Source organism: Rhizopus microsporus, assembly GCF_002708625.1.
Source record: "Rhizopus microsporus ATCC 52813 unplaced genomic scaffold scaffold_6, whole genome shotgun sequence".
NCBI lineage: Eukaryota > Fungi > Mucoromycota > Mucoromycetes > Mucorales > Rhizopodaceae > Rhizopus > Rhizopus microsporus.
This window is the reverse complement of record NW_019671921.1, coordinates 82,326-110,071: the sequence shown is the minus strand read 5'-3', so window position 1 is coordinate 110,071 and position 27,746 is coordinate 82,326. Positions and strand designations below refer to the sequence as shown.

General features: G+C 35.8%; 14 protein-coding genes across 14 annotated transcripts; 5 read left to right on the top strand and 9 right to left on the bottom strand.

Annotated features, from left to right (window-relative positions):
• Positions 1-1,202: 1,202 nt before the first annotated feature.
• On the bottom strand, positions 1,203-2,766 carry RHIMIDRAFT_305350 (uncharacterized protein). The gene is made up of 3 exons (XM_023614473.1): positions 1,962-2,766; positions 1,808-1,898; positions 1,203-1,756 (listed from the first exon to the last, which is right to left on the bottom strand). The coding sequence occupies exons 1-3, from the start codon at positions 2,731-2,733 to the stop codon at positions 1,267-1,269; spliced, it is 1,353 nt and encodes a 450-aa protein (XP_023467052.1). The 5' UTR covers positions 2,734-2,766; the 3' UTR covers positions 1,203-1,266.
• A 1,357-nt stretch (positions 2,767-4,123) lies between these two features.
• On the bottom strand, positions 4,124-4,502 carry RHIMIDRAFT_236418 (uncharacterized protein; the record flags this gene model as incomplete). Its single annotated transcript, XM_023608548.1, has 3 exons — positions 4,124-4,305; positions 4,351-4,410; positions 4,463-4,502. The coding sequence occupies 3 exons, from the start codon at positions 4,500-4,502 to the stop codon at positions 4,124-4,126; spliced, it is 282 nt and encodes a 93-aa protein (XP_023467051.1).
• On the bottom strand, positions 4,201-6,103 carry RHIMIDRAFT_118882 (SET domain-containing protein). Its single transcript, XM_023605374.1, has 3 exons — positions 4,463-6,103; positions 4,351-4,410; positions 4,201-4,305 (listed from the first exon to the last, which is right to left on the bottom strand). The coding sequence occupies exon 1, from the start codon at positions 6,023-6,025 to the stop codon at positions 4,625-4,627; it is 1,401 nt and encodes a 466-aa protein (XP_023467050.1). The 5' UTR covers positions 6,026-6,103; the 3' UTR covers positions 4,201-4,305; positions 4,351-4,410; positions 4,463-4,624.
• A 901-nt stretch (positions 6,104-7,004) lies between these two features.
• On the top strand, positions 7,005-8,428 carry RHIMIDRAFT_118846 (PRP38-domain-containing protein). Its single transcript, XM_023605373.1, has 6 exons — positions 7,005-7,183; positions 7,273-7,319; positions 7,376-7,387; positions 7,452-7,566; positions 7,618-7,896; positions 7,946-8,428. Exons 1-6 carry the CDS (start codon positions 7,071-7,073, stop codon positions 8,232-8,234), a joined length of 855 nt encoding a protein of 284 aa, XP_023467049.1. The 5' UTR covers positions 7,005-7,070; the 3' UTR covers positions 8,235-8,428.
• Positions 8,429-8,717: 289 nt separating this feature from the next.
• On the bottom strand, positions 8,718-9,931 carry RHIMIDRAFT_118834 (uncharacterized protein). Its single transcript, XM_023605372.1, has 5 exons — positions 9,658-9,931; positions 9,376-9,607; positions 9,269-9,318; positions 9,099-9,216; positions 8,718-9,043 (listed from the first exon to the last, which is right to left on the bottom strand). The coding sequence occupies exons 1-5, from the start codon at positions 9,816-9,818 to the stop codon at positions 8,963-8,965; spliced, it is 642 nt and encodes a 213-aa protein (XP_023467048.1). The 5' UTR covers positions 9,819-9,931; the 3' UTR covers positions 8,718-8,962.
• Positions 9,932-11,821: 1,890 nt separating this feature from the next.
• On the top strand, positions 11,822-13,909 carry RHIMIDRAFT_236414 (general substrate transporter; the record flags this gene model as incomplete). Its single annotated transcript, XM_023608547.1, has 8 exons — positions 11,822-12,013; positions 12,077-12,225; positions 12,278-12,303; positions 12,355-12,820; positions 12,869-12,986; positions 13,037-13,257; positions 13,308-13,527; positions 13,583-13,909. 8 exons carry the CDS (start codon positions 11,822-11,824, stop codon positions 13,907-13,909), a joined length of 1,719 nt encoding a protein of 572 aa, XP_023467047.1.
• A 189-nt stretch (positions 13,910-14,098) lies between these two features.
• RHIMIDRAFT_201355 (FK506-binding protein 2B) lies at positions 14,099-14,940 on the top strand (the record flags this gene model as incomplete). The annotated part of the gene is made up of 5 exons (XM_023606532.1): positions 14,099-14,180; positions 14,238-14,289; positions 14,352-14,492; positions 14,546-14,731; positions 14,787-14,940. The coding sequence occupies 5 exons, from the start codon at positions 14,099-14,101 to the stop codon at positions 14,938-14,940; spliced, it is 615 nt and encodes a 204-aa protein (XP_023467046.1).
• A 246-nt stretch (positions 14,941-15,186) lies between these two features.
• On the bottom strand, positions 15,187-16,367 carry RHIMIDRAFT_225455 (thioredoxin-like protein). Its single transcript, XM_023607528.1, has 4 exons — positions 16,136-16,367; positions 15,985-16,077; positions 15,707-15,924; positions 15,187-15,646 (listed from the first exon to the last, which is right to left on the bottom strand). The coding sequence occupies exons 1-4, from the start codon at positions 16,164-16,166 to the stop codon at positions 15,335-15,337; spliced, it is 654 nt and encodes a 217-aa protein (XP_023467045.1). The 5' UTR covers positions 16,167-16,367; the 3' UTR covers positions 15,187-15,334.
• Positions 16,361-17,778, bottom strand: RHIMIDRAFT_279054 (UPF0016-domain-containing protein). The gene is made up of 4 exons (XM_023612815.1): positions 17,469-17,778; positions 16,782-17,399; positions 16,624-16,729; positions 16,361-16,572 (listed from the first exon to the last, which is right to left on the bottom strand). The coding sequence occupies exons 1-4, from the start codon at positions 17,550-17,552 to the stop codon at positions 16,499-16,501; spliced, it is 882 nt and encodes a 293-aa protein (XP_023467044.1). The 5' UTR covers positions 17,553-17,778; the 3' UTR covers positions 16,361-16,498.
• RHIMIDRAFT_118724 (uncharacterized protein) lies at positions 17,555-18,829 on the bottom strand. The gene is made up of 3 exons (XM_023605370.1): positions 18,642-18,829; positions 18,301-18,584; positions 17,555-18,230 (listed from the first exon to the last, which is right to left on the bottom strand). Exons 1-3 carry the CDS (start codon positions 18,679-18,681, stop codon positions 17,691-17,693), a joined length of 864 nt encoding a protein of 287 aa, XP_023467043.1. The 5' UTR covers positions 18,682-18,829; the 3' UTR covers positions 17,555-17,690.
• Positions 18,830-21,306: 2,477 nt separating this feature from the next.
• RHIMIDRAFT_279052 (uncharacterized protein) lies at positions 21,307-21,514 on the bottom strand. Its single transcript, XM_023612814.1, has one exon. It carries the CDS (start codon positions 21,503-21,505, stop codon positions 21,341-21,343), a length of 165 nt encoding a protein of 54 aa, XP_023467042.1. The 5' UTR covers positions 21,506-21,514; the 3' UTR covers positions 21,307-21,340.
• Positions 21,515-21,794: 280 nt separating this feature from the next.
• On the top strand, positions 21,795-23,031 carry RHIMIDRAFT_312596 (transcription initiation factor IIB). Its single transcript, XM_023614818.1, has 2 exons — positions 21,795-22,167; positions 22,220-23,031. Exons 1-2 carry the CDS (start codon positions 21,925-21,927, stop codon positions 22,997-22,999), a joined length of 1,023 nt encoding a protein of 340 aa, XP_023467041.1. The 5' UTR covers positions 21,795-21,924; the 3' UTR covers positions 23,000-23,031.
• RHIMIDRAFT_279050 (PH-domain-containing protein) lies at positions 23,011-23,870 on the bottom strand. The gene is made up of 2 exons (XM_023612813.1): positions 23,720-23,870; positions 23,011-23,666 (listed from the first exon to the last, which is right to left on the bottom strand). Exons 1-2 carry the CDS (start codon positions 23,837-23,839, stop codon positions 23,055-23,057), a joined length of 732 nt encoding a protein of 243 aa, XP_023467040.1. The 5' UTR covers positions 23,840-23,870; the 3' UTR covers positions 23,011-23,054.
• A 2,233-nt stretch (positions 23,871-26,103) lies between these two features.
• RHIMIDRAFT_236407 (uncharacterized protein) lies at positions 26,104-26,637 on the top strand (the record flags this gene model as incomplete). The annotated part of the gene is made up of 3 exons (XM_023608546.1): positions 26,104-26,125; positions 26,186-26,244; positions 26,299-26,637. 3 exons carry the CDS (start codon positions 26,104-26,106, stop codon positions 26,635-26,637), a joined length of 420 nt encoding a protein of 139 aa, XP_023467039.1.
• Positions 26,638-27,746: the final 1,109 nt, after the last annotated feature.

The following is a 27,746-nucleotide window of genomic DNA, read 5'->3' as shown; positions in this document are numbered from 1 at the left end:
TACGTATTTTCTATCAAAGAATATCCCACTGGACAGCCTTAGGCTAGGCAGACGTTTTGGGTAGCATGCAGCTGTAAAATGATGTCACATATAGTGCCTGAAGAAGCGCCCGTAGCATTAGCCTTCTCGTGGATTTCCTAGTGCGCGTAGTGTTCACCGTTTGGGTCTGCTCTTTCGTTTTTTTTTCCAAAGAACAATTCCTAATTTACATTACGCTCCTCTTGAGCTGCATTTGATTAACCCCGTACGAAGCCTATTTTGACTTTTACTTCATTGTCAATTGTCGAGAAGGGACTAAGAATCATTTGAGCAGCTCTTGGGTTAGTTAGTTTGTACCTTGTTCTAATTTTCAAGTCTATTTATAGGCTTGTTAGTTATGGAGTGGTAGGTTCTCTGAGCAGATATCAACCTTTCGTTCTTTTTTCTTTATGCACGTTGATATTTCGGTAGTATCTTTATATAAATGATGTTTTTTACATTGTATATATTCAACTAACTTTTAGTGAGCATTTTTTGGTTAGTAACAAATATAATGGTTCAATGAACTTGTTATTTCTATCATTATGTCACCTTATATGGATGCTATACAAAATAAATTTCTTTGCTTCAACATCTGTTTCCTTCAACTAAAAAAAAAAGTTAAGCTACTCATTATTTCTGTATGAATTCGAGCTCTCTTCTATGCTATTTCTATGATATATGAGGCTTGGTTAAAATATTGACGTATTCAATCACTTATGAAATCAGACTTCATATAGACTTTCGTGAGAGATAGACATTAATTTGACATTGCAAAACGTAGAAGAAAATAATTGATATCTCCCGGTGGATGCACGTATTAATTTGTTGTGGAGGGAAGTATGGGCTTTGAAGGGTGCGGTGTACATAAGTCCAAAACAATTGTCGAAAACATGCTCGATTTCAAAAAATAAGGGAGAAGTACGTAAAACACCTCTTGGGAAGAATGTGATTCTTGAAGAAGGATCCAATAAAGTTACACCAAAAGACTGTCGAGGCTGGATTCGTCATAAAAACATTTTCTTGTGTTTTTTGAATATGGGGAATGTATAGATTCAAGAAGATTTTACTGCCTAACAGTAAATTCTATTCAGCACAAGAAAGTTTTACTGAAGATCTTTTTTATTGGTGACACCAATTTTTTTTATTTTTCAAACGCGAAACACTGTAATACGACTAAGGGGGGGGGGGGGGCTCATAGAAAGAATGCTCCATACCACATTGACCTCGTTACACCAAACTACATCATTAAATGGTGCTGATGGTAGTACACTTTGTGATAATAATGACGTTTATTTTATATACTCTATGATCCAAAGGATAAAATCTATACAACATGTAATGAGTCATTCTAGCAAATGAATCTATTCTATAGTTTACCTCCGTAACTACGCCTGCTGCTACAGTTTCACCGCCCTTGCGCAACATGATACGACCCAATTGTTTGTTATCCTTGAATGTTTCCAACGGAATAGCTCGTTGAGACAGCTTGATTTGAACCTTGGCCGTCATTCCTTTTGTCAGGCATCGTGGGTTCCTCTTGACGACTTCTCCTGTTGACTTATCCAATACTTCCACCAATTTAATAAGAGAAGCTGGTTCATTCAAACTACCAAGATGAAGCACAACCTGGTATCCAAGTGTTAGAGGAACGCGCACATCAAACACTACAATTTGAGCCTCAAATGAGCTCGTAATGGGGACAGGATTTGATGGCGTACAGAGAACGCAGCCGTTGCTAAGATTTATCAGTACTTTGTTTATCCTTTGCTGCATCCATGTACATTACCTTAAATTTAGGATATCAAGATGAGTCAAGGTCATCATGACTGAATCTCCTGCAACAGCCCATGTTGTAGGCTCATCATCAACTTGTAATGCTAGGTATTACAATGTTTGAAAACATTCTTTAGCTTTTCTTCCTCTCCCCCAACAAAACTTACATTTAATATACCCAGTTTCGTTTCCTGGTACAACCATGACTTGTTCTCCGATCTGCACGGATCCAGCTTCAATTTGACCTGCAACAGATACGCCTCCGCTACTTCCAATGCCTCCCTTGAAAAAGTCAGTCACTCGCATTCTCAGTGGTTTGTCTAGTAATCGTGTAGGTGGTTCAAACCGATCGATCTCTTCCATCAATGTCGGCCCATGGTACCAACTTGTCAATTCAGGCAACTGGCTCTTCTTTACTAGATTTTCTCCGGTTAACCCTGACACGGGTACATAGCTGATATTATTCTTTTTGAATCCGATCTGCAAAAGATATGCATTCAATTTGAACCGTATCTCTTCAAACCGCTCCTGACTCCAGTCTACCAAGTCTAGCTTATTCACTGCAACTATCAGCTGTTGAACGCCTAAACTTCTGGCCAAGACGGCGTGCTCCTTTGTCTGCCCTCCTGCTTCAAATCCTGATTCGAATCCCATGGCAGGAGCAACTAAGATGGCAGCATCGGCTTGAGCTGTACCAGAAATCATATTGGGAATGAAATCACGGTGCCCAGGAGCATCAAGTAAAGTGATCTGTCGATTGTTGGTTTCAAAGTAATTGGTGGCAATGTCCATCGTGATGCCACGGTCTCTTTCTTCATCAGTTTCATCCAGAACCCAAGCAAAAGCAAATGATCCTTTGCCGATCTTTTGTGATTCTCTTTCGAATTTTCGCATTGTCCTTTCGTTGACTTGTCCTAAATCATATAAAAAGTGTCCCATTAACGTTGATTTGCCAGAATCAACGTGGCCTAGAGTAAAGCATTAACTTTATGTGCATTCTGTTTCTGTATCTTTTTTTTATACCAATCACAATCAAGTTTAGCTTTGATTTTTCTTTTGACCTCTTTTCATATTCTTCAACAATATTGATTCGTTTTGAATTAGGAATCTTGGTCGCAGGTTCGATCTTGGGTGCTTCCTTTTTCTTTTCGTCCAAGCCCATGGCACTTATATCCTTTGTGAGTTCTTCATCTGATAAGAATTCAACATCCTCTGTTTTGGCGGGGATAGAAGCCTTAGATGAAGCGGCTGGTGTGGGTTTGGGAGTGGTTTGCTTCGCAGGAGTTTTTGCTGCTGGTGCTGGCTTTTTTTGTGTGTCTGTATGTCAGATAAAGGGTTAGCCGGTATGAAGCAAAGAGGAAATAGGGATGAGCGGTTATAAAAAACATTTAAAAATGAAAACCCCTTTTTAAGAAAAAGAGGATAAGAGAAAGAAGATAGATGAGTAGGTTTAACTTCTCTTGGTTGAGCCTGCGCCGCGTTGACTTTGAGCTGCAAGTACGATATCATCAGGGCTTGGTTTGTCGAATGTAAAAATAGGAATTGAACTTGATTTCTTTAGGTCGTCATAAAACATGGCCTGAAGTGAAGCTGTCAAAAAGTTGACTTCTTTAGCTGGGACAACCTTTGGCTGTGGTTCAAACAAGAATTGAGCCGCTGCAGAAGGCTTTGCACAAAGCGGGTTATCTTCTTCTTCTTCTTCTTCTTGTTCCTCTTCGGTGTTTTCACCTGACTTGTCACTATTGCTTTCTGAATCCTCTTGCTTGGTTTGTTCTTTGGGCGGTTCTGAAACGATCTTGTTTGGTTGTTTGACAAGACTTGATAACTTTAATAACCCTGCACCTGTTGCTGATGTCGGTTTGGCAATTGACGCGGATGAATTTCGATTGGCCAAATGAGTCAAGCTATTAGTTTTAGGCGTAGAGCGTTGTGCAAGTGAAGCAAGAGAAGGTGAGATGTTGGTAGCATTACTAGTACTTTTCTGAGCTAGGCTTTGTAGAGGTGATAGTGGTTTTGAAGTAGCTTGGGTTTGCATCTTTTGCTTTAACTGTGCTAAACTTCCACCTGATGAATTTGTATTTTGACGCGATAAGGCTGATAAAGAAGGCAAATTCTTTTTTTCGTTTGACATGATTGAATTTAAAAAATAAGAGGGAAGAAAAAAAGAAAAAGAAAAATGGGCAACACACACAAATAAAAGCTCATTCCCTATTTTTTTTTTTTTTTTTTGTTTACCTTTCTTGGCTTTCGCTTTTTTCTTTGCTTCTAGAGCCTTTGCTTTTGAAATTTCCTCTAATTTGATTTAGTACATGTATATATTAAAAGGCTATTAAATGTCATAAATACCCAAAGCCCAGTCCAGTGTATCTTCCTTATTAAAATAATAGTACCACAGAGTTTCTTTGATCTGACGATCGCTCAGCACGTCATTTTTACCAACGGCATCATGTATATAGTCTAATCCTTCATACAACAAATCAAGATCTTCGTTTGTAAGCTGAGACTCGTCGACTTGAAGAGAGTGAGTTGTAAGAATTATTGTATCATTATGCTTACATTCGTCTTGTACTTCTTCTTCTTCAAAAGAACTTTCATAATCATCCTCATCAAGAACGTCTATTTATTATTTGTTGTCAATAGGATGTTAAAGAAAGCATTCAAAGCGTACCATTGACGTCAAGGTTTCGAATTGCTCTATGTCTAGACATTTTTTAATTTTAAAAAAAGAAGGACTCTCTCTACTGCTGCAAAATTTCAAGTCCTCATTTACTGCGTTTCAGAGCTATCCAATGAAAATGAGTTAAACTAGCCGATGGCATTGTGTTTCTTTTTATTGATTTGCAACAGCTTTCAAATAAGCCTGGACGACTTCATTTTGTGAGAGCTCATCTTGCATTTTCAATAACCATGATCGAGCCTTGTTCAAGATGTCTTGCTCTTCAAGACGATATATATGTGCTTGCTCCAGCAAGAATGCTTTAGCAGAGTCATGCTCAGCATAGCCAAGTTTAGCAGGATCATTATCCACATTTAAACTGTAGCACTGTTCTACAGCCTCCCAGAACAACACAGCAGCCCTTGTCTGAATAACAGGGAAAAGATCTAATCGCTTCACTCTACTCAGTAGATCGTCTAAACCTTTCACTTCCCCATGACTGTCATTAAGCATCAAAATAGGCTGATCGTCTTTGCCTTGAGAAGAGAATAGGATGTCATCATCTTCTGATAGCGCAATCAGATAGACAGTTGCAACAGAATCAGGTAACCATCCTTCCGCAATGAAACAGTCGTCGCAATCACTGACCTTTTGAGGCATAAGAGATAAAAATGACTTTGCTCCTATTGTCTTTAACCACTCAATCTTGATCATATCGAAGGGATACGAAGGGTCTACGATGCGTGCTATAGGGATTGTCGCCCGAGAAAGTTCTGGGTTACCTGGAATAGAGAACCCATGGATAAATAACAGTTCTTGATTTGGCTTTGATCCATAAGACAAACAACACTCTTGGTCTATTTCGATGTCTTGTGTCGAGACTAATTGAAGGTTATTACTCTCTGTTAATATCCACCTAATATTAGAGTTATCGAGCGAGTGATTAGCAAGATCAAAGAAAGGCACAAGTGCTAAATTGGCTTCTACAGCAATTTCACTTTCACCAATACCAACAGCGCGTGACCAAAAAGCACAGTCTGCCCAGACGTACATATCCCATTCAATATCTGAAAGCCAGCCACTACCTTGGCTTTTGATTTCATCCAGCTCATGACGCAGGACTGATAACTTGGCTCTGACAGACGTCTCGAGACATGTTCCTTTTATGATGAAGTCATTAAAGAATAAATGCTTGTCTTTGAAATAATCCGTGTTTGGGAGAATACGCATGTAGGGAGTCCAAGAACTGGATGTTGCAAAGAATTGATAATAAATTAGGAATAAGCATAACAATAATCGCTCTTGCTCCATAGCTATTGAATTCACTTCTTCTTCTGAGTGCAGTTCATAGTGGGTCATAAAGTATTTGTAGATAGGCGACAAAAATGGTTGTTCACCTGTCTTTAAGACCTTGGATGCAGTCAAGATAAGATTTTCTGGTATTTCAACTACACATGTGTTTTCTTTAATGTGGCTTGAAGCAAACAATCCATTTCCTGAGTATTGTGTCGTTTCTATAGTTACTCCATTCGTTTTGATTTCATTGTCATTTGCCCATTTCTTGAAAGACTCCATGACACAAAAAAAATTATTTTAAAAAGTAATTTAAAATGTGCAAAAAACCATGTTGATCGTTTGGGGGAAGGACCCTCTTTTTTTAAAAAAAAATATGCCTTGCTTTGCACGCTTTTAAGTCATTTTCAGGTCAAACAGTGAGGCAAATTGAATATAAACCATTATTTATGCCACCATATTCTCCTTTTTAAAACTTAAATATCGACAAAACTACGCGCTTATCTCTCTTCGTCAAAGCAAATGCTTCCTTTACTGGTTTTAATTTAGCAGTTTAAGCAATAAATTCTGAAAGTACAGTGGCGTATCTTATCAAAGTAATGTTCAAAGCAACGACGGCTGGCTGTAATCATGCCACTACCGTTACACCAGCAACTTCTACTCCCAATATGAAATTGTCTAAGGTAAACGCGAATCTGACCTATGCTTGTTATTATATATGCGAATTAGTTAGTTCAGCCTTGTTGATTTCTACGAGTATTTCAACTTTGAAACTCGGCAATCTGCTGAACATGCTTTGCAAGGAGCTGCTTTCGCGTTAAAAAAGTGTCAATGATTTATTGACACTATTAATCTTAAACGACTTCGAAGTAAGTATCGCATTTTTTCTTAACTGACTTAACGAGTTATTTAAAAGCCCTTGGGTACTTGAAAAACTCGGCTACAGTAGCCTTCTGGAACAAAGTAGAGGCTCGCTATTCGCAAGTTAAAAGAATTTATGAACAAGCCAGAGTACAAGCAGAAATTGAAAGTGCTATACTACAAGACATAAAAGGTAAAAATTAACTAAAATATTTGTATGGCTATATTCTCTAATCTTACATTTATAGGAAACGAACCTGAAATTGAAGAGAAAAATACAAACAAAAATATAAAAAAAAATTACTGTAAAGAAGTTGACTAAAAGTTTACTGTTCAAGCTTCACAGAGTCGACAAAGTTGATACCCCCCCCCGCCTACGACGTCCAAAAAAAGTCGGGAATTGAAACTTAAAAGACAACTTAGTGCTTTTCTGCATGTTTCTTTTTTTTTCTTCCTTACTTCAAATATGGGCAAGAAAGAAAATAATCGTTTAGAGACGTGGGGAAATGAGACAACGATGAATATGAATGCAATCATCTATCAAAATATTCTCTCTTCTCCTTATTTTCGCTCTCTTTAGTAAGTTGTTGGGCTTTTTATTTTCTCTCTCTTATTCTTTTAATCCTACTCGCAAGAAATTAACTTGTTTTTCATGTAAAACACATTAGTGAAAAGAAGACCTTTCATGAAATTGTAGATGAGATTTACAATGAAGGTAAATGACAACATGATGCTAATATTAAAGCTCTCTTTTTCTAATGCAAATAATAGTTACAGTACTAAGTAATTAACTAAAGAAGAAAAAAAGAAAAACATTTTCAAGGACAATCTACTCATCACACAATAGCTCCTTTTATTAAAGGAAATCAACCTTCGACAGCGTTTTGTTTATTATTTAAATTATGGACGATTCGCTTAACAATTCGACAGATTGAAAACTTGGTTGAACACGGTGACTCTCCGTTAGTATAAGTAGAGACAAAGTTTCGACTGGGTGACTCATTTCTTTATAGATATATTCGAGCCATTGGATTTCTCTATTTGCGTTATGTTTGTGCACCAGCTAAACTTTGGGACTGGTTTCAGTATTACTTGGAAGACGATGAAGAGATAGCTATTAGCAGTGGTTTACATCCTACCAAAGTGACAGTAGGAAACCTTATTCGGATGTTGATCACTGAACTCAAGTTTCAAGGTACTATGCTTCCTCGCATTCCAATTCCAATTGCTCGCGATTTAGAGAAGAAGTTGAAAGAATATGACGAAGCAAAGAAAAAGGAAAAGGGACCAGAGTAAGTAAGAACATGAGCTGTGAATAAGAGGGCTAAAGGTGAAATATAGTCAAAAAGACAATTATGAGAGTGATAAAAGTGATCACAGTGATAGAAGGTACAAAAGTCGATCCAGAAGTCATGACAGAAGACATAGGGATAGATCGCCTTATGACAGAAGATACAGAGATAGATCATCAAGTTATGATAGAAGACATAAGAGTCGATCAAAGAGCCCGAGAAGGTCAAGAAGAGATGAATTTGATGAGTATGAACGCTATCGAGAAAGATCAAGAGACAGAAGGTATGATGACAGGACAAGAAGACGTAGATACTCAAGGTCAAGAGAAAGATATTAAGAAATTCGTGTGTCAATAAAACAATCTGCAACACTTGAATGTACGACAGTTTCTTGTATTTTATGCAGCTGTCTCGTCCCCGCCATCTCGTGAGCAGTTATGCGGGGTCCTTATGCCTTTAATTATCTAATAAATTTCAGTAATGTTCAATCTCATTGACTATACTCTATCCCTTCTGTCACGTAAAGGGCCATAAAAGTGAAAGGTATTGAATAGAATTGTTACTTTATTCTTTATTTAATTTTTACAAAATACAACCACTGCATTGTAGTACGATGCCAGCTTTCATGTTTCTTCACACTGTATCTTCTCTAACATTGAAACTGTTTTTATGCTCATATAAAAAGGTGTAGGTAACAAAATTATCTGAAAGCTAAATCTATTCGTCCAAAAATAAATTCCAAACGTCTTTCTTGTAAATGGTGACAGAAAACGTTAGAGAAGGACTAATTTGGTAAAAGAGCGATACAGAGTGATAATGGCCTGCTTTTTATGGTATTTCCAACTGCGCAAATTCATTAGGTAACCAAGATATATGAAATATATTACGCGCAACTTATTAATATATTGTTTCAATTTAGCTCATACATAACCAAGTATGGAAGTAGGCCTCATCAAAAGTGAATCATCATGGCATACAGTAAAGTCATTCCTCCCTATTTATTTTATGCTTCTTTTTTTTTATGATTATGTATATATTTATGCTTATGTTTAAATGTAGTACAACTCTAATGTGCAAACAATTGTTCGACCAAGTCAACCGGTGAAGGTTCATCTAGTGTATTACTTTGTACTTTACAATATTTTGGCTGTATAGCATATACAATTAATAGGTATTATTGAGCTGAATTCTATATTATTTACCAGTGACATCACGGACTGAGACTTTCTTAGTTGTTTATATTGTTGTGGAATATCCAGACTTCGCTCATGAACAACAGTTGGGATATCTTTAAATATCTGCTTCCTTGACAAGGGCGGACTATATCAAGCAGATGTTAGCAAATAAACATTGTTGACTTCAATATACTTGCGTTTGGAATTGTGGATAACCATCGGATTTAGTATTCATCCGTAATGTAAGCTAAGATGGGGGTGAGTGAATGGTTAGTAATATATACATATATACATTGCAGGGTACCTTTATCGTAGAATTGAATTTACAATCTTGTAATAGGTATCGCTCAGTGATAACACCTGAACCAGCATATTCAGACAAGTTGATGCTCAACGTACCAATTTTGATACCGCCTTTTTGGTATATTTCCAACTTGAGTTCACAATCACTCAGCATTTGGTGTTTATCGATCACTAACTTTGACATCGTATTAATAGGATAATTCCATGTTACTTGGTGGTCCTTGATGTGAACACTATATGAACTTAGTATCTATGAGACTAGAACATGTGTGCACATATTAACCTTGGTGTTGATCCTCCTGTGTGTGTTGCGTGCTTTAATTTCCAACTGACATAATAGTATCCACTAACAAGTGGTATATTCACTAAATCTCTAATGATAATCGATACTTCAAAAGGTACTTTACGACTCTTTGATACAAAAAGATGACTAAAAGGAGACATGAAAAAGTGTAAAAAGAAAGAAAAAAAAGGAAAAAAGCGGGGAACGGGCAGTGTAAGATAAAGTTTAAGTAACTCAGCTTTTGATTGTTTATGATTACTTTAAATGGCTTCTTGTGTGTTCTTAAGCCTTGTTAATAAAGGAGGAGAAAAGGCAAATGCCCTTTGAAGAGTTTATAAGTCCTCATCATCTTTTGTTTGTCTTTGCCTGAATGTTTTTTTTTTTTTTTAAAAAAAAAAAAAAAAGTACGCCGTATATATGTGTATAGAGTATAAATTTCTGCCTTTCCTTTGGGTTCCTATTACAAATAAACTGATGTCATATACAAAACAATAGACGAATTTTTATCAAGCGGATGATTCGCCATAGGAACAAACAATTGCCATTTTCTGCTTAGAATATTAAGCAAAAAGGGGTGGGATAGAAGGATTGGGTAATGCAAGGTCCCATCTAAATAGTCGTTTTGAAAGGGCGTCTGCGCCTGGGCAAGGAAGGGGGCTCGATTTCTTTTTTGGACTAACCGTCATGTGAAGTGGCTGTGGTGCATCTTTAGCATAAATTAAAGACTTTTTGTTTTGCTACGATAACTAAAAGCTATTCAAGCATATGATTTGGGTAAAGACAAAGATAGATATTTAGAAAAAGAAAAGAAGTGACATAAGTTGTAATACACAGCAAAATAAAGTTGACACAAAATGACGTTAGCTTGTGTGATTGTGATTGCTTTATACGCCTTTTCTTGACTATGTGAACATTGCATATATGCTTCCTTTCTGCAATAGAGAGTTAGTATAAAAGCAGTAAAGAGCGTTGTCAGTGATGTATTAGCCTGTAGAGAAATTAACTTTATTACTGCCCCTTCTTACCGGACTGTTTTACTTATTCGGATAGACACTTTGATAAAGATCAATTACTTCTCTGCGCACTATACATATGTATATACCTTCATTCACATATCACTATCAGTGCGTGGATGGAGATAACATTATTATGTACTTTAATGGATTACCAAGCAATTGATCAATCTATTTTACTAGCAACACGGGAATGGGCTCAACCTGATCATAACTAGAAAAGGAAAGCTTATACCATTGATTATTGCTGTGCTCTAGTCTTTGTATGCAACACATACTTTGTTAGACCCTTTCAGGCGCGTAATGCGAGAAGCTTTACAAAATAAAGCAATGATGAAGAAGAAGAAGAGAACAATAAAGCATACATGATAAATTGGGAGGCAGAAATTACAATACTAATGATTACAATTAGGGTCATTTACTCAGGATACTTTAAATTTATTCAGTTACCTTCAATCCATCATTCATTCATCAAACCATGTAACCATGGTGCTTGAGAAAGAAAAGACTAAGTAAAAAAAGAGAAAAAAGGGATTATCGTTTATTGGCAGTGCCATTGAGCAGATGGTACACTTGTTATATCAACTTGCGAAAATAAAAGACCTTTTGATTATTAAACATGTATGATATATTTCACTTGTTTCTATCCGCGTCATTGGTATAAAACTAAAGGACCATGTCATTCAAAGAGCGTGATATTTCACCCCCAGAGGATGGTTGAAACAATAGAATGTCAGCAGCCAACCATTTCATTAACTCTCAAACTTTCGCATTAAATTACATAACGCCCTCTCTTTCTTTCTTTTTTTTCCTTTTTATAGCTATTCTTTTTTTTTTTCTTACATAACAACACACACATACACTTCTTGTCACCTTTCTACTCCTTAAGCCACTGTAGATAACAAATAAGTGTGGCTATATATTGTCAAATACTAATCTCGGTCCATGAGGCTGTTACTTGATTCACAATTTAAAATCTATGTTATTTGTTGGTAAATAAACTTGTCATATTATCTTGTTTTTATCTGTCTGAATTAACATAAAATATTGTAGCATTGTATCACTAGGTGGATTTATGGTAAGTTTGATATTATATATTGATATATATATATATACATCATTAACCCATTTCTCTCTCTGTGTGTGTTAGTATGGGTACCTATCAGACATACAGCATATTATTCGTACTGACTCTATCTTCTTTTGCTAGCTACGACAGCGGAATTCTTACATCCATTCTCGTTTATCCATCCTTTGATAAGAAATATGGCTTCTATGAAGATAGTCCAGCAGGACATGCTATTATATCAGTACCTTTAGCAGCATCCTTTATTGCTTCATTTGTAAGCGTAGTTGCTTTCACATTATATGCAAATTCATTATTCTTATTATCACGATTACAATAGATATCAGGATTTGTAGCAGACGCATTAGGTAGAAAACAATTCCTTTTTGTTGCTAGCATCATACACACCATTGGCTGCATTGTGCAAGTTGCAGGTCAAAATACGCCTTCCTTTTTCGCAGGTAGGATTCTGACAGGCTTAGGCGTTGGGTAATATATAAAAAGAGTTAAAAAGGTCATGTTTAACCTTTTCTTTATTTAGTATATTTGCTATGCTTGTGCCTCTATGTAATTCTTCACTTTTGAATACTATGCTGTAAATAACACTTTATAAAACAGATCAAAGCGAGATTGCCAAACCACAAAACAGAGGACGATTGATCACAATGTACCAAATTTTTGTTACGTTTGGATTCTGTGTTGCGTTTTGGACGGGGTATGGTACATACCACATTGAAGGAGAGAGATCATGGAGAATATCATTAGGTGTGCAGACCATTCCGGGAGGATTACTCCTCTTTGGTATCTATTTCATACCTGAGAGCCCAAGATGGCTGATCTACAAGGATCGAACTGAAGAAGCACTTAGGATATTGGCCTCACTTAGATCGCGCGGAAATGAGAACGATGTGGATGTGCGGATGGAATATACAAGTATTGTTCAGGACGTTTCTTTTGATAAAATGGCTTATAAGCATAGATTCTTGAGCCTGCTTACAAAAGGGAATGATAACAATCGCAAAAGAACGTTGCTCGGCATAGGCATCCACACATTCACTCAACTATCTGGAATTAATGCCATTTTGTAAGTGATATAAAAAAGGACATACGCTATATTAAAACTTGTTTTCAGATTCTATTTCCCCCATATAATCGAAAGTGCAGGAATATCTCAGATTTACGCTGCTTTATTAAGCAACGGTATCGGTGGACTTGTCAACTTTGTTGCGACGCTTTTTGTGATATTATTTGTAACTACGATTAACAGCTTTTCATAATATACATACTAACCATACACTAGATCGATCGTTGGGGTAGACGGCGAATATTGATCACAGGTGCTCTGGGAATGACTGTCTGTATGGTGGCCATTACAATTGTATCTGCCATGTTTGAGAAGGCACTGACTGAAAAACATATAGATAATAACATGAGCTTTAATACAAGCATCACCAATAAAGGAGGCTCCATAACTGTGACAGTGCTGCTGTGTATATTCATAGCTGTCTTTGCTCTAAGTTGGTATGTATCAATATGTACATTATGCTATCACACTAAATTCAAACGATTAGGGGACCTATTGGTTGGATATATCCTGCAGAAATCTATCCACAAATGTTACGAGCCAATGCTATGGGTGTTACGACATCATGTAGTTATTTATTTAGTTTATTCATCGCCCTGGTTTCGCCCATCATGTTTAAGAACATATCATGGCGAACTTACTTATTCTTTGCCTGTATGTGTTTGCTCATGGGCATTGTTGTTCATTTGTTCTATCCTGAAACTAGGGTAAGTAGGTCATATATTGAAGCAGAATTGATCCTCATAACTTCTCTTTATCAAGGGACGATCTTTGGAGGAGATCCAATTGATCTTTAGTGGAGCACTCATTGACCAAAGACCCGATGCTCATCACCCGTCTACTGCAGCAGAAGCATTAATTCAATTAGAACATATCAAACATCAACAACAACGTGAACGACTGGCAACACAGGCATTTGATTTACCCGTACAATGGACTATATCTGGACCACATGCAAGAAATGATGCCAGTAGTAGTACTAGTAGTTGTAAACTAGGATCAACAGAAGAAATAAGATCTGTTCAAGTTCATGATTCTATTGAACTATCCCACAATGTAAACAAGTCGCATTCAACTAGTGTCATGTAATACATAATCTCTGTAAATATATTTATACACACACTATTTATTTATAAACACACTTGTGCTGCACATAATTAAAAAAAGCTTTATTTATCTGCCAACCAGGTTATCACACACGGCATAAAAAGTGTAATTTTTAAATCAATATGACGGGTTTGCAGCATTTTCCCTTTTTTTTTTTATTCTTTGTAAACAATGCGTTTTGGTTTATTATTACTGCTTGGTGGTCTTGCTTCTGTTTCTGCTTTAAGAGAGCCTCCTACTCAACTCCAAGTGGGTAAGTTTCTTGTTTATTTGATTGATTGATTCATAAACTCAAAATGTCACATCATAGGAGTCAAAAAGAGAATTCCTGCTTCTGAATGCACACAGAAATCACACAATGGGTATAACAGAAACATTATGCTTCATTGCTTTAGAAACTGAACAAAAAATATATATACAATAGTGATGAGTTATCTATGCATTATACCGGTACTCTTTTTGACACTGGTAACAAGTTTGACAGCAGTTTGGATCGTAACGAGCCCTTTGTCTTTACTCTCGGGGCAGGTCAAGTCATCAAAGGCTGGGACCAAGGCTTAGTAGGGTACAGAAAAAAAAAACGATAATATATATAAAAAGACTTACACGCAAACATAGAATGTGTATTGGTGAAAAGCGTCGATTGGTCATCCCTCCTCATTTAGGTTATGGTGATCGCGGTGCAGGTGGTGCTATTCCTGGTGGAGCGACTCTCGTGTTTGACGTAGAATTACTCGATATTAAATCAGGTCACCGTCAAGAAAGATATGTTCAAGAGACCAAAGATAAGAAACCACCAATGTCGTAAGCGTGTCTTTTATAATGTATATACACAGATAACTTATACACACATGTATAGATTCACTTCACCTAGTGTCCTCGTCTCAACTGGAGTTGTGGTTGCATTATTTCTTATTGTGTTCAGATTGGCAAAGAAGCAAGATATTGCAGAAGCAAATGAAAAAGTAGCCACAGAGACCAAACAAGAGAAAGAAGAAGAAAAGAAGAAATAATAAAAACGTTTATTTAGTTAGCTTGTCTTTGATGTGTTCTGTTAGACTACGATCATCTTGAGTCGTGTTATCATTGCTTTGTTGTTTGGGTTTAGATTTTTCGTCATAATCACCAATCTTGAATGGACCATGAGTACCAGTTTGTGTATTCTTGGTGTCTGCGTCTTTTGAAAAAGGATTCTTTAATTCACCGATATCCATGATGCGTAAGAGAAAAATGAAAAAAAGGAAAAGAAAAAAAAAAAAAAAAAGGACACACATATACAAATGACATAAAAGATGAGCAAAACACACTAAACCGCTTACGTCGACTCTAGATCATTATGCAACAAATGAAATGATCCAATCAAAAATCGAATAATAGTTAAATAGAACATGACATGTATATTGATATTTAAAAGGGAGAAGGGGTTAAACGTAAATAAGGTTTGATGACCTTGACACCCTTGGGGAATAGTTTTTGAGCTTCTTCGGTAGAGACTGAAGGATGAACGATGACATCGTCACCCTTCTTCCAGTTACCAGGAGTGGTAATACGGTGCTTGTCACCCAACTGAAGAGAATCGACCACACGCAATATCTCATCAAAATTACGACCAGTAGAGGCAGGGTAAGTGAGTATCAATCGGATTGTCTTTTTAGGATCAATGATAAAGACGGAGCGAATAGTAAATGGAATACCCTTTGCATCCACATTGGTTGCATCCTATGAGCTATCTGTGAGCATAAAAAATCACACCTTGGGCCCCCTCTTTACACTTTATACCTGATGATCCAACATGTCATATAGCTCAGAGACCTTACGATCAGCATCAGCAATCAAGGGGAAATTGAGCTGAACATGGCTAATTTCATTAATATCAGCAATCCATTTTTCGTGTTCGTCAAGACCATTGGCAGAGAGGCCAATCACCTTCACGTTACGCTTATCCCATTCATCTTGAAGAGCAGCGACAAGGCCAAGTTCGGTAGTGCATACAGGCGCTATACATTAACGCGCGTCATAAATTGATTATGTATATAAATATAAATTGGAATACTTACTAAAATCAGCAGGATGAGAAAAGAGAATAGTCCATTTATCACCAATAAATTCGTGAAATTTGATATCACCTTTAGTTGTCTTTGCTTCAAAGTCTATTTGTATACATAGTGGTTAATATTGAGTATGAACCGCCCTGTCCTCTTTCTTTACCAGGAGCAGTGTCACCAAGTCTGAGAACCATGTTTTTTAAAAAGATAAAAAGAAAGAATAAATAAAAAAAAGGGCAAGGGAAGCAGTAAAAAATATGTATATAAAAAGTCACGATTTATATAATGCTTTGTTGCATGAATGATTAACCATTTCATTACACAATTGCGCCATTGCTGTGTGAGAGAAAAAGAGATATGTTTCAAGAATGATCATCTTAACTTTACAAGAGTCTATCGTTATTTATTGAAGCTACATTGTTACAAAAGTGTATATATGTGTGCGTAATGATTAGTAATAATGCGGCATATGTAATGTATATATATATGTTATATGTATATTTTGTGTGTGCTATATATAAAAGAATCAATAATTATGATAAGCATTAACACCATAAAAGACACCAAAGGCAATGAAAAGAAGTGCGCCAGCAAAAGTAACTATAAAGATCATAAGTAAACCTATATACCTCTTTCATCCTTTTTACTTGCCTGTTCTCACAGAGATTTTTGAAGCCAACATTCTACCACCAATCACTGCGACTACTGTACACATTCCATGTCCGATAACAACACCAGCGGTAACATAATACATGTTCTACAAATCATGATTATTATAAGCCCATAAAAATATATAAAGAACAACTTACATTAGCAGCAGCCAAGGCAATAGTAGAAATTTGAGATCGATCACCCCATTCACCTAAAAAGGTCAAGACAAAGGTTTGAACAAACACAGGTGAAAATACTAGTTGCATCAAATTCATCAATCCTTCTTTGGCATGCTCTGCTTTACTGCTAGGAACATGAGCTGCAGCTTCCAATCCGCCGACTTCAAGTTCTTCCAGCTTACTAGATCGTTCACGATCTTCAACTGTCTTGAGTTCTTCCTCTACTTCTGCCATCTCTTCATTTTCAGCTCCTTTTTCTAAATGATAGGCTTCATAAAACATACGGACGCCAAAACAAAGGAACAGAATAGAGGCACAGATATCAGTATACTGTTTAGGAATGAGATTAGGCACAACATGACCAAGGAAAGCTGAAAGAACGGACATGAGGACCAATGAGGAAAATGCAGCAGAAAAGACAACAAGGCGAGAGTGCTTCATGGCCATAATGGCAGCAATTAAAAAGGTCTTGTCACCAATTTCAGAAACAATAATCATGAGCAGAGATAGAAAAAAGGATTTTTCAATCTTGATTGTATTGTCATGATCTAATTCATTGACAGATGAATCCACAGATGCAATATTCGCATCTACCAACTATGCAACAATAATGTAAGAATAATAAAAAGCAAGCCTTCCTCCCTCTCTCTTTTTCATTTCAATTACTTGTTCAACTGGATCATCTAACTGACTACTGACAACAGCAAAGAGGGTAAACGATACAACTAATAACTTTAATAATCTATTCATAATATGAAAAAAGAAAAAGAAAAAAAGAAGGGGAAATGCCTGGAAAGAGCAGAAAAAAAAATAAAGATAAACGTTCAATCTCCGCATACCGACCATTTATTTTAAAATTCCGACGAATATTTTTCAAAAAAGAAATGTCTAATGTTTACTGTTATCCTTGACCTCTTGCTTTTCTGACTTTACTCTTTCTTCTTCTTCTTCATCTTCTTCTTCATCTTCTTCGTCTTCTTCATCATAGGATTCTTCTTCTTCAGACTCAGTTTCATCTTCATGTTCTTCTCCTTCTCCTTCGCTTTCATCGTCTCTTTGTCTCTTGGCTACAAAGCAGTTACGAGCAATATGTCCAACCTTTCCACATACATAGCAAGCCTTGCCGCTGTTACGCTTCTTTGGGTAATCAGGCTTTGATGATGACATTGTAATAGGACATTCGCGAGCAATGTGACCATACTTGTTGCAATTATAACAAAGAATGTCGCTTGCCTTACAATCCTTTGCAAAATGATTGATCCCACCACACTTGTGACAAATAACTTGTCTGTTTCTAGTGTTCATACGAGGCTTACGTGGAATAACATTATTGTTATTGCTGTTGTTGTTATTGTTGCTGCTGCTGCTGCTGCTGCGACGACGTTCTCTAGGCTGTGGAGGCTGAGTACAATGTTTAGCTACATGACCCTAATATATATAAACTAATTTAGTAACATTGTTCCCTCCATCATTGGTAAATCAAAAACAATAATCTTACATATTGTTGGCAATTGAAACACTGAGGCTTGTTTCTGTTCGTCTTGTTGACAGAACGGTCACTCGTGCACTGTGATTGAATATGACCCACTAGAATAAGCACATTGCGCGTTTGATTAAGCTCAACTTGGTCAAATTCTCGTTTAATCTTACCTCCTCCACAATTAAAGCACTGCTTAGGCTCAATAACCTTGGGATTGTTGCATTCTGCAGACAAATGTCCGGGTTGCTTACAGTTATAGCAAAGTCTTTCAGCTTCTGGACACACATTAGCAAAATGTCCAACTAGAGAAATAAAAAATTAAGAGTATGCACACACACGTAGATTTTTTCCAAACATACCGTTTCCGCACTTGTAGCAAGATCTCTTTATATACGCCATAACCAACTTCACACCAAATAGTCAATTAATACGAAGGAAAGAAGGAAAATAACAAGGAAAAAGTTATAAAAAAAAAATAACAGATCAAAGCCAATCAGAATTGAGATACATTATAGCCTATCAAATGAAATTTATCCTTGTTGCCAAGCGATTATCTTTTTCTCTTTTTATGCAACTTGTACTTAATACCAATAAGAGTATTTCATCATAAAGTCAATAGAACAAAGGAAAGGAAATGTAGAAATAAAGAGACATTTATTAATAGAAAATAATATATGTTCAAATATGAAAACATTCATGTGGTTTTTAGAACTTTAGAACAGCACATTATATTTGTGTTTATTCTCAACGAGGCTTTCAGATCATGTACAAGGCTTACATTTTTAAAGTAAAGTTAAAAAAATGTCTTTACAAGATAGTTAAAATGAGCATAATACTGTTTAGATTGAAGTTTCTTTATTCATTAAACGTCACCTCTCTAATCACCGGTAAAAAGTAATCGTTTTTGAGGTTAAAGGTCACTGTCAAAATGGGCTTTTGGCCAATTTTCAAGCATGAATGCATCAATTTTTTTGAAAAAAAAAAAAAAAAAAAAAAAAAAAAAAAAAAAGCTCCCTTCTGAAGATGTCGACTTTTTTAACAGCTGTCTGGATGTTTATATGGACAAGGCACAAGACTCTGAAAACACAACAGATTTTGTTAACGATAAAGTGAGGAAGGGCTTAGATGATTGTATGGAAAGTACAAAGCCCATAATTACTTTACCAATAATTGGTTACCAATGAAAGAGAAATGAGTAGCCCACCTTACAAAAAAGTTGACTCACTACAGCTGTCTTACGATGCAGAGATCAGAAAGCAGTCATCGTGCTCTAAAAGTTAGCATGACCAAGAGAATGGACCTGATATCCGCTTTTGAGCACATCAACGAACATTGGATCATTCTTGAATGTAAATTCAATATGTTTGAACAAAAAAGCACCAAAAGCAAGACACATTTATAGCTAGCAACAGAAAGCTCGATTTAAGAGAACATAAAAGCGCTCTAACTGGAGCAGATATCTATTTTTTCTCTTTCCAGAATATTGGATTATTTATATGGGTAAAATAAGAGGAGAATTAATAACATTGTTTGATAGCATTGTGTGACACTATGTGGGTTGAAGATACTATTAGGTGCAAGTTCATGAATCTTGTTTACAATGGAATTATTGCTATAAACAATATAAAAAGATTAAATAGTAAAAATGCGTAAAAAAGAAGTCTTCATTTTTCGAAAATTAAGCGAGTTATTGTTAAGTCAAAGAGTTTTCTTATTTTTTTTTGTAAGCTTGGACGTTTAAAGTGATCACCAGACCTTGTAAATAAGATCAAATGTAAGATGAATAAAGACAAAGATATCAGAAAGGTTTATCACAAAAGGTTACCTATTTATTAGAATAAAAAGATAAAAATATGAATTGAATTGTTTTGACTTGATTTCAAAAAGAGGGAGTACCTTTATGCTTTTGGCGTCTATCTTTTCAGCCTTTTTCAAAATAATAAAGTTTTCATAATACCGAGATTGTTAAATTAAGCGATCTTGAACAAAAGTCCGCACAATCGGGTGTAACCTTCGTGTTATTGTAATTTTTAGTTTTTTGGAAAAGCTCTTGTCTGTAGATAAAAGAATTTAAGTTAATGTCCTAACTATAGGATAAGTAGATGAACATGCTTAAACATTTTTGATATTAAAAGCTTGTTATTGCTAAACATTGTTTTGTGTAAAGATCAAGCAGAGACTCATTATCAAGTATATAGTTTTACAAAAGTAAATATAGAATTATAAAAATACGTGAGGTTATTATTAAGTAACGTAATTAGCAAAATAAGAAAAATAAGGCCTGTTCTTTTATAAGCAAAAGAGACTTACTTAAAAGAAAAAGGTATATGATATAGGTTAATACAAAGATAATATATTTTCCAGATAATGCTTTATCTATATATCATTATTACTTTTTTAAGTTTTCTAAACGAATTCACTTGAGTGGTTCCATTTCAAAGAGTTCATCGAGATGAATTCGACTTATCATAATGGGATGCATAATGCAGTTACTTTGAAAGAATCTCCACCATTCCTTCAATGCTAAAATAGTAATGTAACAGTTTGTGTAATATGACGATTTAAGATACGATATGCTTTTAGGTAGAATTAAAGAGTGCAGTGACTATCGGGTTGTGATAATATAAAAGTAGTAATAGACAATAAGATACAGTAAGATTGAATTAATCCTTTTTGTTGATAAAGAGTGGTTCTTATTTATACTATTCAAGTTTACTGTGGGATTATAGTTGACGTGGGTCTAACAGTTGTTCTGGGGTAAAGTAGCTTAATTAAGAGTTTCCTAGTTTTACGACTGTGACATCTGAATCAAGAAATGATGTTATGTACTAGTAAGTGTTGTTGTAAGGGTAATTTCCTTAGTTTCAATAAGCATGAATTGTGTTCGGATACGACACAGGTCTTATAATTAAAGATCAACAAACGCTAAAAGGTTTAGAGTAAAAGCAAGGAGAAAAGACAATGTAAGCAATTAACTTTTTTTTTTTTTTTTTTGAAAGAAAAGCGAGAGAAAATAAGTGAAAAGGCTAATTGACTCAGTTGTTGAATGATTGACTTTTCAAAAGTGAAAGATTTGAACCGAATTCGCTTCAGTAATCAAAGTTAAAGAAAAATCAACAGCAACGTTCCTTGAATAACTGACGTCGTGAAATAAGAATTCTTGCGTTATGCCGACATCATCACCTTCGAAAAAAAACAAAAAAAATGTTGCTCCGTAGAGCATCCGTCTCAGAAGTTTAGTGTCATCCTTGTGCAGGGGCCATGCTAATCTTCTCTGTATCGTTCCAATTTTAATAAGTGTCAGAGGTCCGAAGACTTGACAACCCCGCCAGCAAAATTATCCTCTATTTACTGACTAATTTATATGGTTTCCAGTAAGTTGTGGTGCAAAAAATTGATTAATTTTATTATTCTTAATTTGATTTGTTCTATTTATTGTCCTATCGGAAAGGAGAATAAAAATAATAAATTCATTCCTTTGAGCTGCGCCATTAATAAGCTGCTTTTTTTCCCTCTTTTATTTTTTTTTCTGTAAAAATTTAAAAGAGAGAAGCCAAAAGGAATAAACAAACCCTCTTTCATTAGCAATCTTTACTTTTTTTTGCTTTTTTTTTTTTTCATTCACATTTCAATACAAACACAATGGCTTCTGCTATTCCATTTCCTTTACGTGAACCCAACAACAAAGATGAAGGGAAACCTAAAGCATTTCAACCCAATCTCAATATAAACTTGATGTGTCCAGATTGCAAATTGACTCCACCACACATTGTTGAAGAGTTTGCTTCTGGCGATTTAGTATGTGGTGATTGTGGACTTGTGCTTGGTGACCGAATCATCGACACTCGATCGGAATGGAGAACATTTGCTAATGATGAAGGAGATGTATGTATTAAATAGCTTTTTTTAATATAGTCATTGTTTATATCTTCCATAGGATCCCTCTCGTGTAGGTGCTGCAGCAAATCCACTACTGGACGGTAACCAGCTAGATACGGTTATTTCCAGAAGAGACGGTGGAACAGGTGCGGCTAAGGACTTGAACAAGGTCCACGGAAGAGCTACAGCTGTTAAAGGTGAACGTAACCTTGTTCAAGCATATAAAGAGATTGGCGCCATGTGTGATTCAATCTCACTCTCAAAGATTGTGAGTGACACAGCGAAGCAATTATATAAACGTGTGGAAGACGAAAAACTATTACGAGGAAAATCAAGTGATGCTATCATTGCTGCTTGTATCTTTATTGCCTGTCGTCAAGAAAAAGTCGGCCGTACGTTCAGAGAAATCTGCGCCTTGACACGTGTACCTAAAAAAGAGATTGGACGCTGTTGTAAATCACTTCAATTGAAATTACAAACCAACACAACAATTATGAATTCAGAAGATCTCATGCTTCGTTTCTGCTCTAATTTGCAATTACCAAACTATGTTCAGAAAGCAGGTATTGACTTGGTGAGACGGGTAAAAGATCTTGGTACGCTCGCAGGTAAATCACCTATCTCAGTGGCAGCTGCCTGTATCTATCTTGTTTCCTACCTTTATCGTCAACCTAAATCAACAAGGGAAATTGCTCATGTGGCTGGTGTATCTGAAGTGACGATCAAGACGGCTTATAAAACACTTTATGCAGAAAAAGAAAGTTTGTTAGATATAAATGCCTTGAAACAAAGACCTGGTGGCGAAGAACTAAGTCTTGAAGATTTAGCTTTGCCTTAATATCAATAAAATGTGTGAATGAAAAAAAAAAAAGGATATACTTGGTGTTTTTTTATTAAAGTCTAAATCGTTTCTTATAAGTTAAATACGTCGGTGATACTTCTGATAAATACTTTTGTAAAGGTGAGATGAGGCTTAGGCTTTTTTTAAAAGGTGTTTTTGATATTGGTTTACTTGATTCTTTAAAAGACATACAAGTGCATAACACAGCACCAGTAGGAGAAGGAGTGATTGAATGTTTGGGAGACGTAGGTGATGTAGAACAGGCGGTATCAATTGTACTAACAGTAGTACTCGTACTAGGTGACATGGATTGGTAAAGAGGTTGGGTGATGATAGGCACAAGCGTTTTGTTTCTTCGTTCGAGTAAGGATATTTTCTTTGGTTGATCTTGAGGCGTTAAATTAGTGCATCGAAGCGATAGGGTAGGTACTCGATAGACATCGGGGGATATACTCTTTTCATCAATGCGAATAGGTGATACGGGTGTCATCTTGCATTCAATTGCTTTCATCCATTTCATCATATCGTGCCTTGAATTGCAAGCCATGATCCATGGTTTATCCTGATCAACCGTTTCAAGTTTGAATGTGAATGGACGCTGTGGATAAAGTGTGATTTGGAGTATTTCATGTAGATCTAGAATATGTGATGGTGTTGCTGTAAACTATAGATTAATATGTTAATATCATCAAATCCTATAAGCATATAAACATTTACTTCGTCTTTATAACACCGTAGTTCTGAGTCAAGTAATATAAAATAGCGAGGCACCCATCTTGATCTTTTAAAGGGCAATGAATTCAATTTGCATAGCCAGCCAGCAATAGGGTAGTTCATATTAAGATATAAATAAGAAAAAAAGAGAGAGAAAAGAAAGAGATATTTATACTTTTATTTTTGGTTCATTGACTTTTTCTTTTTATTTTTAGTCGCAGGGGGCTCATTTTAGCTGTCTATTGAACCCATTATTGTTCATTTGTAAATTATTACATGTTGCACAGGTCGGTTGATCCCTTGACCGAGAATCGAAGGTTCATTTCCACAAAGTTGGGCGTAACTTTTTGGTATGACTCTCGTGCTCTTTTCCGGTAATTACTGGCTTATGAAGGTACCCAATGGCGTCAACTTTTTGCATTGAATCTGACTGTGGGGTATTTCTTTATTTTAACCCCTTCTTCGGATGGTGTTACACTATCGATGAACTATATTTCTATCCTCGATCGTAAGGATAGATCAATTTCTAGAAAGCACCCTTTTTATACACAATTAAAAATAACAAACACTCTTTTATAGAAACTCTAATGGTTTTCTTATTATAATAAAAAAAAGGAGGAATGTATGTTACAATACCTCATAATGGTTTCATGCAACTTTGTTACGCCATCTTATTTCTTCTTTATGGGAGACAAATTTTCATAGTAATTTCCAAGTCACGGCCAAAGACGTGTTTATTCAAGGGCATCATTCTCCTTTTACTGGTTGCTTTTAATCATGTGCAAAATACAATGCGCATAAGTCTGTTCTTCCTCCTTTCTATTATTAAATAAATATTTGCTTAGTGATGTTGATTACCGTCACCTTATTCAACCGCATATGATTTTAGAACAATTAATGCCAATAACAAAGGTGTAAATCGCGTCGTTTTCTTTATTTCATTGAAGCTTTTTTTTTTTTTTCATTGTACTCCATAACTGTACAGGTAACACGAACGATATCAATCTACTTTTTATTTTCTTTCTTTCCTTGCATTCACCAAGTATGAGATCTCGACTAGAGTTTGCCTTGATAGGCAAACTCAACCTTGCTTTAATATCTATCGTCATCAAGTACGTGTTTACGCGTGTAAAGGTTAGTTATCTACTAACAAAATCTAGCAAAATCGTTGTGTGATCACCATTAGTGTAACTTTATCTCTGGGATACTTTAGAAAAAGTTCATTATTTCCTAAAAAAGCACGGAGTTTACTCGTCGATCTACATTAAAAAGGAAGAACCCTGTCCGGACAGGTGCATGTGTATCAAACAGGCAGGTAAATTCCTACGCGTGCCCCCTGTGGCGCTATGATATAATGAACCTATCATGTTCAACTTGAAACGAGAACCAAGCTCACACACTCAATGAACAATGTGTAAAGTAATATCAATTTGCTCTTGAATAGGGCTTGCTTTCAATGACCGGCTTTTATAAAGAATATGGCGTCCAGGGACATGTTATCATTCCAAACTGGTTTAGTTTGAATGGGAAAAAATAAAAAGGAAAGGGCAAACGTGATCGTAACCAATGTCATATCTGTTATTTTAATCCTAAGCTATTCATATATGTAACAATAACTCTTGTGTATAATCTTACAGGTCATTTTGTTTATCTGTCATGTAAAGGATATTTATTCTAGAAGCTTTTGTAAATAGGGAGTCGCACTCTTCCAAGAACAAATGTGTGATAGGTTCATTAATATTAATATTAATTTTAATATTGTTAAATATCGGCAACTGCTCCATAATGACATCTTGATAAGAGTGCATCTCATTACTGTATGGGTCATCCACACGCTGTATTCAGAAAGTGAATAACTTGGATACATGCTCTTGAGTGAGTAAGGAATAGGTACACATTATTTATGCTGTCTATTAAATAGCGGTGCTTGTACTGATCTGAAGTTCTTTTCGTGATCTGAGTTGCGTTATTCCCTTTTACTGTGAGAAAGGCTAACTTTATGGAAGCGTATCATTTTGTCTGTAAAGAAACAGATCACTGTATATCCAGTTGGCAGGCGGATGTACTCAATATACTTATGCCATATGACAGACAGTGAATGCCTATTTTTGAACGCGGTTTTTGAAGCATTCATTGCTTAATGTTTTGGAAAGATTACAAGGCTTTTCAAAAGACTTGGATAAACCGACGGGCTTGTGTTAACAACATTAATGAATTAATGCAAAGTGTACTGATAATCCAATTGCTGATAAAGGTTGCTTTAGTGAGATGAAGTTTTCTGTTAATAACCAGTAAAACGTGACTTCGCATTTTTTTTTTTATATTTATTTCACCTGTTTCTTTCTCGTCTGTTTGTTCACCAACGATTACTATATAAAAAGGATACCATGGACTCATTCAACCAATGCAGTAAGATATATAAAAGACGAGCCAGTGACCCCTTTTAGCGTTATTAATAATTCTTACTAGTTGTAAATAAAAACATACATTCACTCAAACGTAAAATAGAGGATGATACAATAGAAGAGGTACGCTTATTCATCTTTAGTCATATTTAATTGTTAAAAAGAGAGTACTCCTAGTCTCATTCTTCAAAACGATTTCATTTTCATAAAAGTACAAACGCATTATCATCCAATATATCCAATACAACGTCATCAACAGCATTTCAATTATCCCTTTCGACAACTACAAATAGAGTAAATGACAGAGGAGCAGAAAAAGATCATGAAGAAGAAGAAGATATGATGATGATGGAGTACGATTCATTTACGGATGAGGATGAATCATTAGAAGTACCTGCTGCTCCTCCATTGAGAAACTATATTTCTATTGTTGATGATGATGCAGGATATTTAGGCACATTAGAGCGTGGTTGGAGTGATCTATTCATGGATGAAGTTCATTGGAATGAAATATAAAGATTATGCTTTTTTATTTCAAAGGGAAATAGGGAACGTGAATGTGTAAATTGAATCATTATGTTGCTTTTCTTTCTTTGTCAGCATCCAATAACAATAAAGTAATAAAACATTATGAATTAATGCCCCCCTTATGAGCTCATAAGCACTTATCTTTTTACTCATCTTGATCAGACCACAATCACTGTTTGTATCCAGAGATGACTCTTTCAGGATGATAATCTGCATCCTTGGTGAATTTAGTGCTAGGGGAAAGCGCCAGTTTTGATTAGTAAGTCGTACTTGGTATGATTGTGCCTCCAAGGATATATACTTTAGCATGACGGAGGGTTTTGTTGACTATGCCAGCTTCTGCTGATCGTCATACATGGTTGGTTAGACTGTATTAATTTTTGTAAAAGAGTACTTGCATGAAAAGCCTGGCTTTTTCAGAAAGCTAAGGGATTTGCTTGGAACATTGTGATTCAACAGCTCATTTCATTGTCAAGAAGGACCCTTCCCACCTTAGTTACAATGAAATGTATTATATATGCAAAAGTTTCTCTCTTAATCCACCCACAAGATGTTCAAAGGGGTAGTACCTTTTCGTATCTTGCTTTCAGTTTCCTGACAGTAGCTGGCAATCATCAAGAATGAAGCACAGAGCAAGTGCATTGATTATTCAGTTGGTTTACTAATGTTCGATTCATCAACATGATAGTGTACGCCTTGTTTAGGTCAACAGTTTAATCCAATAATCTTAAGAACCTTTGAAGAGTATTCTGGAATGTTATCAACTCTCTGAGAATGGAAAGATAAAAAAGAATTTTCATAGTTGTAATGCAAATTCACTTGAGCTAATGACAACGAAGAAGCTCCTTTCTTCCAGACTGTTTGTCTCTGTTGCTACAACCAGGTTTCTTTCTGATGGAACTACATCTTGTGCCATTGGTATGCTGTCAGCACAGTTGGGGGGCTTGAGTTTGTTTTAGGTTTAAACGAATGGCATCTTTCATCTCATTCCATAAAAGAAGGGCATTATTTTTTTCTCAATCAAAAGCCAAAACTCATACCGGAAAGCTATGCCACATAGGCATTGTCATTCACTGGTTGTTATCATGCTCTTTTTT

Excerpts from the sequence above, each read along its gene's own strand:
- RHIMIDRAFT_305350 (XM_023614473.1), bottom strand. The coding sequence starts at position 2,733 with ATGGGACACTTTTTATATGATTTAGGACAAGTCAACGAAAGGACAATG. Across the intron at positions 1,899-1,961 it reads CGAAACTGGGTATATTAAAT|CATTACAAGTTGATGATGAG; the intron begins GTAAGTTTTGTT and ends TGTAATACCTAG. Across the intron at positions 1,757-1,807 it reads CTTGATATCCTAAATTTAAG|CAACGGCTGCGTTCTCTGTA; the intron begins GTAATGTACATG and ends GATAAATCTTAG.
- RHIMIDRAFT_279052 (XM_023612814.1), bottom strand. The coding sequence starts at position 21,505 with ATGCTCTACGGAGCAACATTTTTTTTGTTTTTTTTCGAAGGTGATGAT.
- RHIMIDRAFT_312596 (XM_023614818.1), top strand. The coding sequence starts at position 21,925 with ATGGCTTCTGCTATTCCATTTCCTTTACGTGAACCCAACAACAAAGAT. Across the intron at positions 22,168-22,219 it reads TTGCTAATGATGAAGGAGAT|GATCCCTCTCGTGTAGGTGC; the intron begins GTATGTATTAAA and ends TATCTTCCATAG.
- RHIMIDRAFT_118846 (XM_023605373.1), top strand. The coding sequence starts at position 7,071 with ATGGGCAAGAAAGAAAATAATCGTTTAGAGACGTGGGGAAATGAGACA. Across the intron at positions 7,184-7,272 it reads CCTTATTTTCGCTCTCTTTA|TGAAAAGAAGACCTTTCATG; the intron begins GTAAGTTGTTGG and ends AAAACACATTAG. Across the intron at positions 7,567-7,617 it reads GTTGAACACGGTGACTCTCC|ATATATTCGAGCCATTGGAT; the intron begins GTTAGTATAAGT and ends ATTTCTTTATAG.
- RHIMIDRAFT_118834 (XM_023605372.1), bottom strand. The coding sequence starts at position 9,818 with ATGTCTCCTTTTAGTCATCTTTTTGTATCAAAGAGTCGTAAAGTACCT. Across the intron at positions 9,217-9,268 it reads GGTTATCCACAATTCCAAAC|TCCGCCCTTGTCAAGGAAGC; the intron begins GCAAGTATATTG and ends TGCTTGATATAG. Across the intron at positions 9,044-9,098 it reads CTCAGTCCGTGATGTCACTG|CCAAAATATTGTAAAGTACA; the intron begins GTAAATAATATA and ends TATGCTATACAG.
- RHIMIDRAFT_225455 (XM_023607528.1), bottom strand. The coding sequence starts at position 16,166 with ATGGTTCTCAGACTTGGTGACACTGCTCCTG. Across the intron at positions 16,078-16,135 it reads ACTTGGTGACACTGCTCCTG|ACTTTGAAGCAAAGACAACT; the intron begins GTAAAGAAAGAG and ends GTATACAAATAG. Across the intron at positions 15,647-15,706 it reads ATGACATGTTGGATCATCAG|GATGCAACCAATGTGGATGC; the intron begins GTATAAAGTGTA and ends GATAGCTCATAG.
- RHIMIDRAFT_118882 (XM_023605374.1), bottom strand. The coding sequence starts at position 6,025 with ATGGAGTCTTTCAAGAAATGGGCAAATGACAATGAAATCAAAACGAAT.
- RHIMIDRAFT_118724 (XM_023605370.1), bottom strand. The coding sequence starts at position 18,681 with ATGGCGTATATAAAGAGATCTTGCTACAAGTGCGGAAACG. Across the intron at positions 18,585-18,641 it reads TTGCTACAAGTGCGGAAACG|TTGGACATTTTGCTAATGTG; the intron begins GTATGTTTGGAA and ends TTATTTCTCTAG. Across the intron at positions 18,231-18,300 it reads GTTTCAATTGCCAACAATAT|GGTCATGTAGCTAAACATTG; the intron begins GTAAGATTATTG and ends TATATATATTAG.
- RHIMIDRAFT_279050 (XM_023612813.1), bottom strand. The coding sequence starts at position 23,839 with ATGAACTACCCTATTGCTGGCTGGCTATGCAAATTGAATTCATTGCCC. Across the intron at positions 23,667-23,719 it reads TACGGTGTTATAAAGACGAA|TTTACAGCAACACCATCACA; the intron begins GTAAATGTTTAT and ends ATTAATCTATAG.
- RHIMIDRAFT_279054 (XM_023612815.1), bottom strand. The coding sequence starts at position 17,552 with ATGAATAGATTATTAAAGTTATTAGTTGTATCGTTTACCCTCTTTGCT. Across the intron at positions 16,730-16,781 it reads TTGCCTTGGCTGCTGCTAAT|AACATGTATTATGTTACCGC; the intron begins GTAAGTTGTTCT and ends CATGATTTGTAG. Across the intron at positions 16,573-16,623 it reads AAAAATCTCTGTGAGAACAG|TTACTTTTGCTGGCGCACTT; the intron begins GCAAGTAAAAAG and ends TGATCTTTATAG.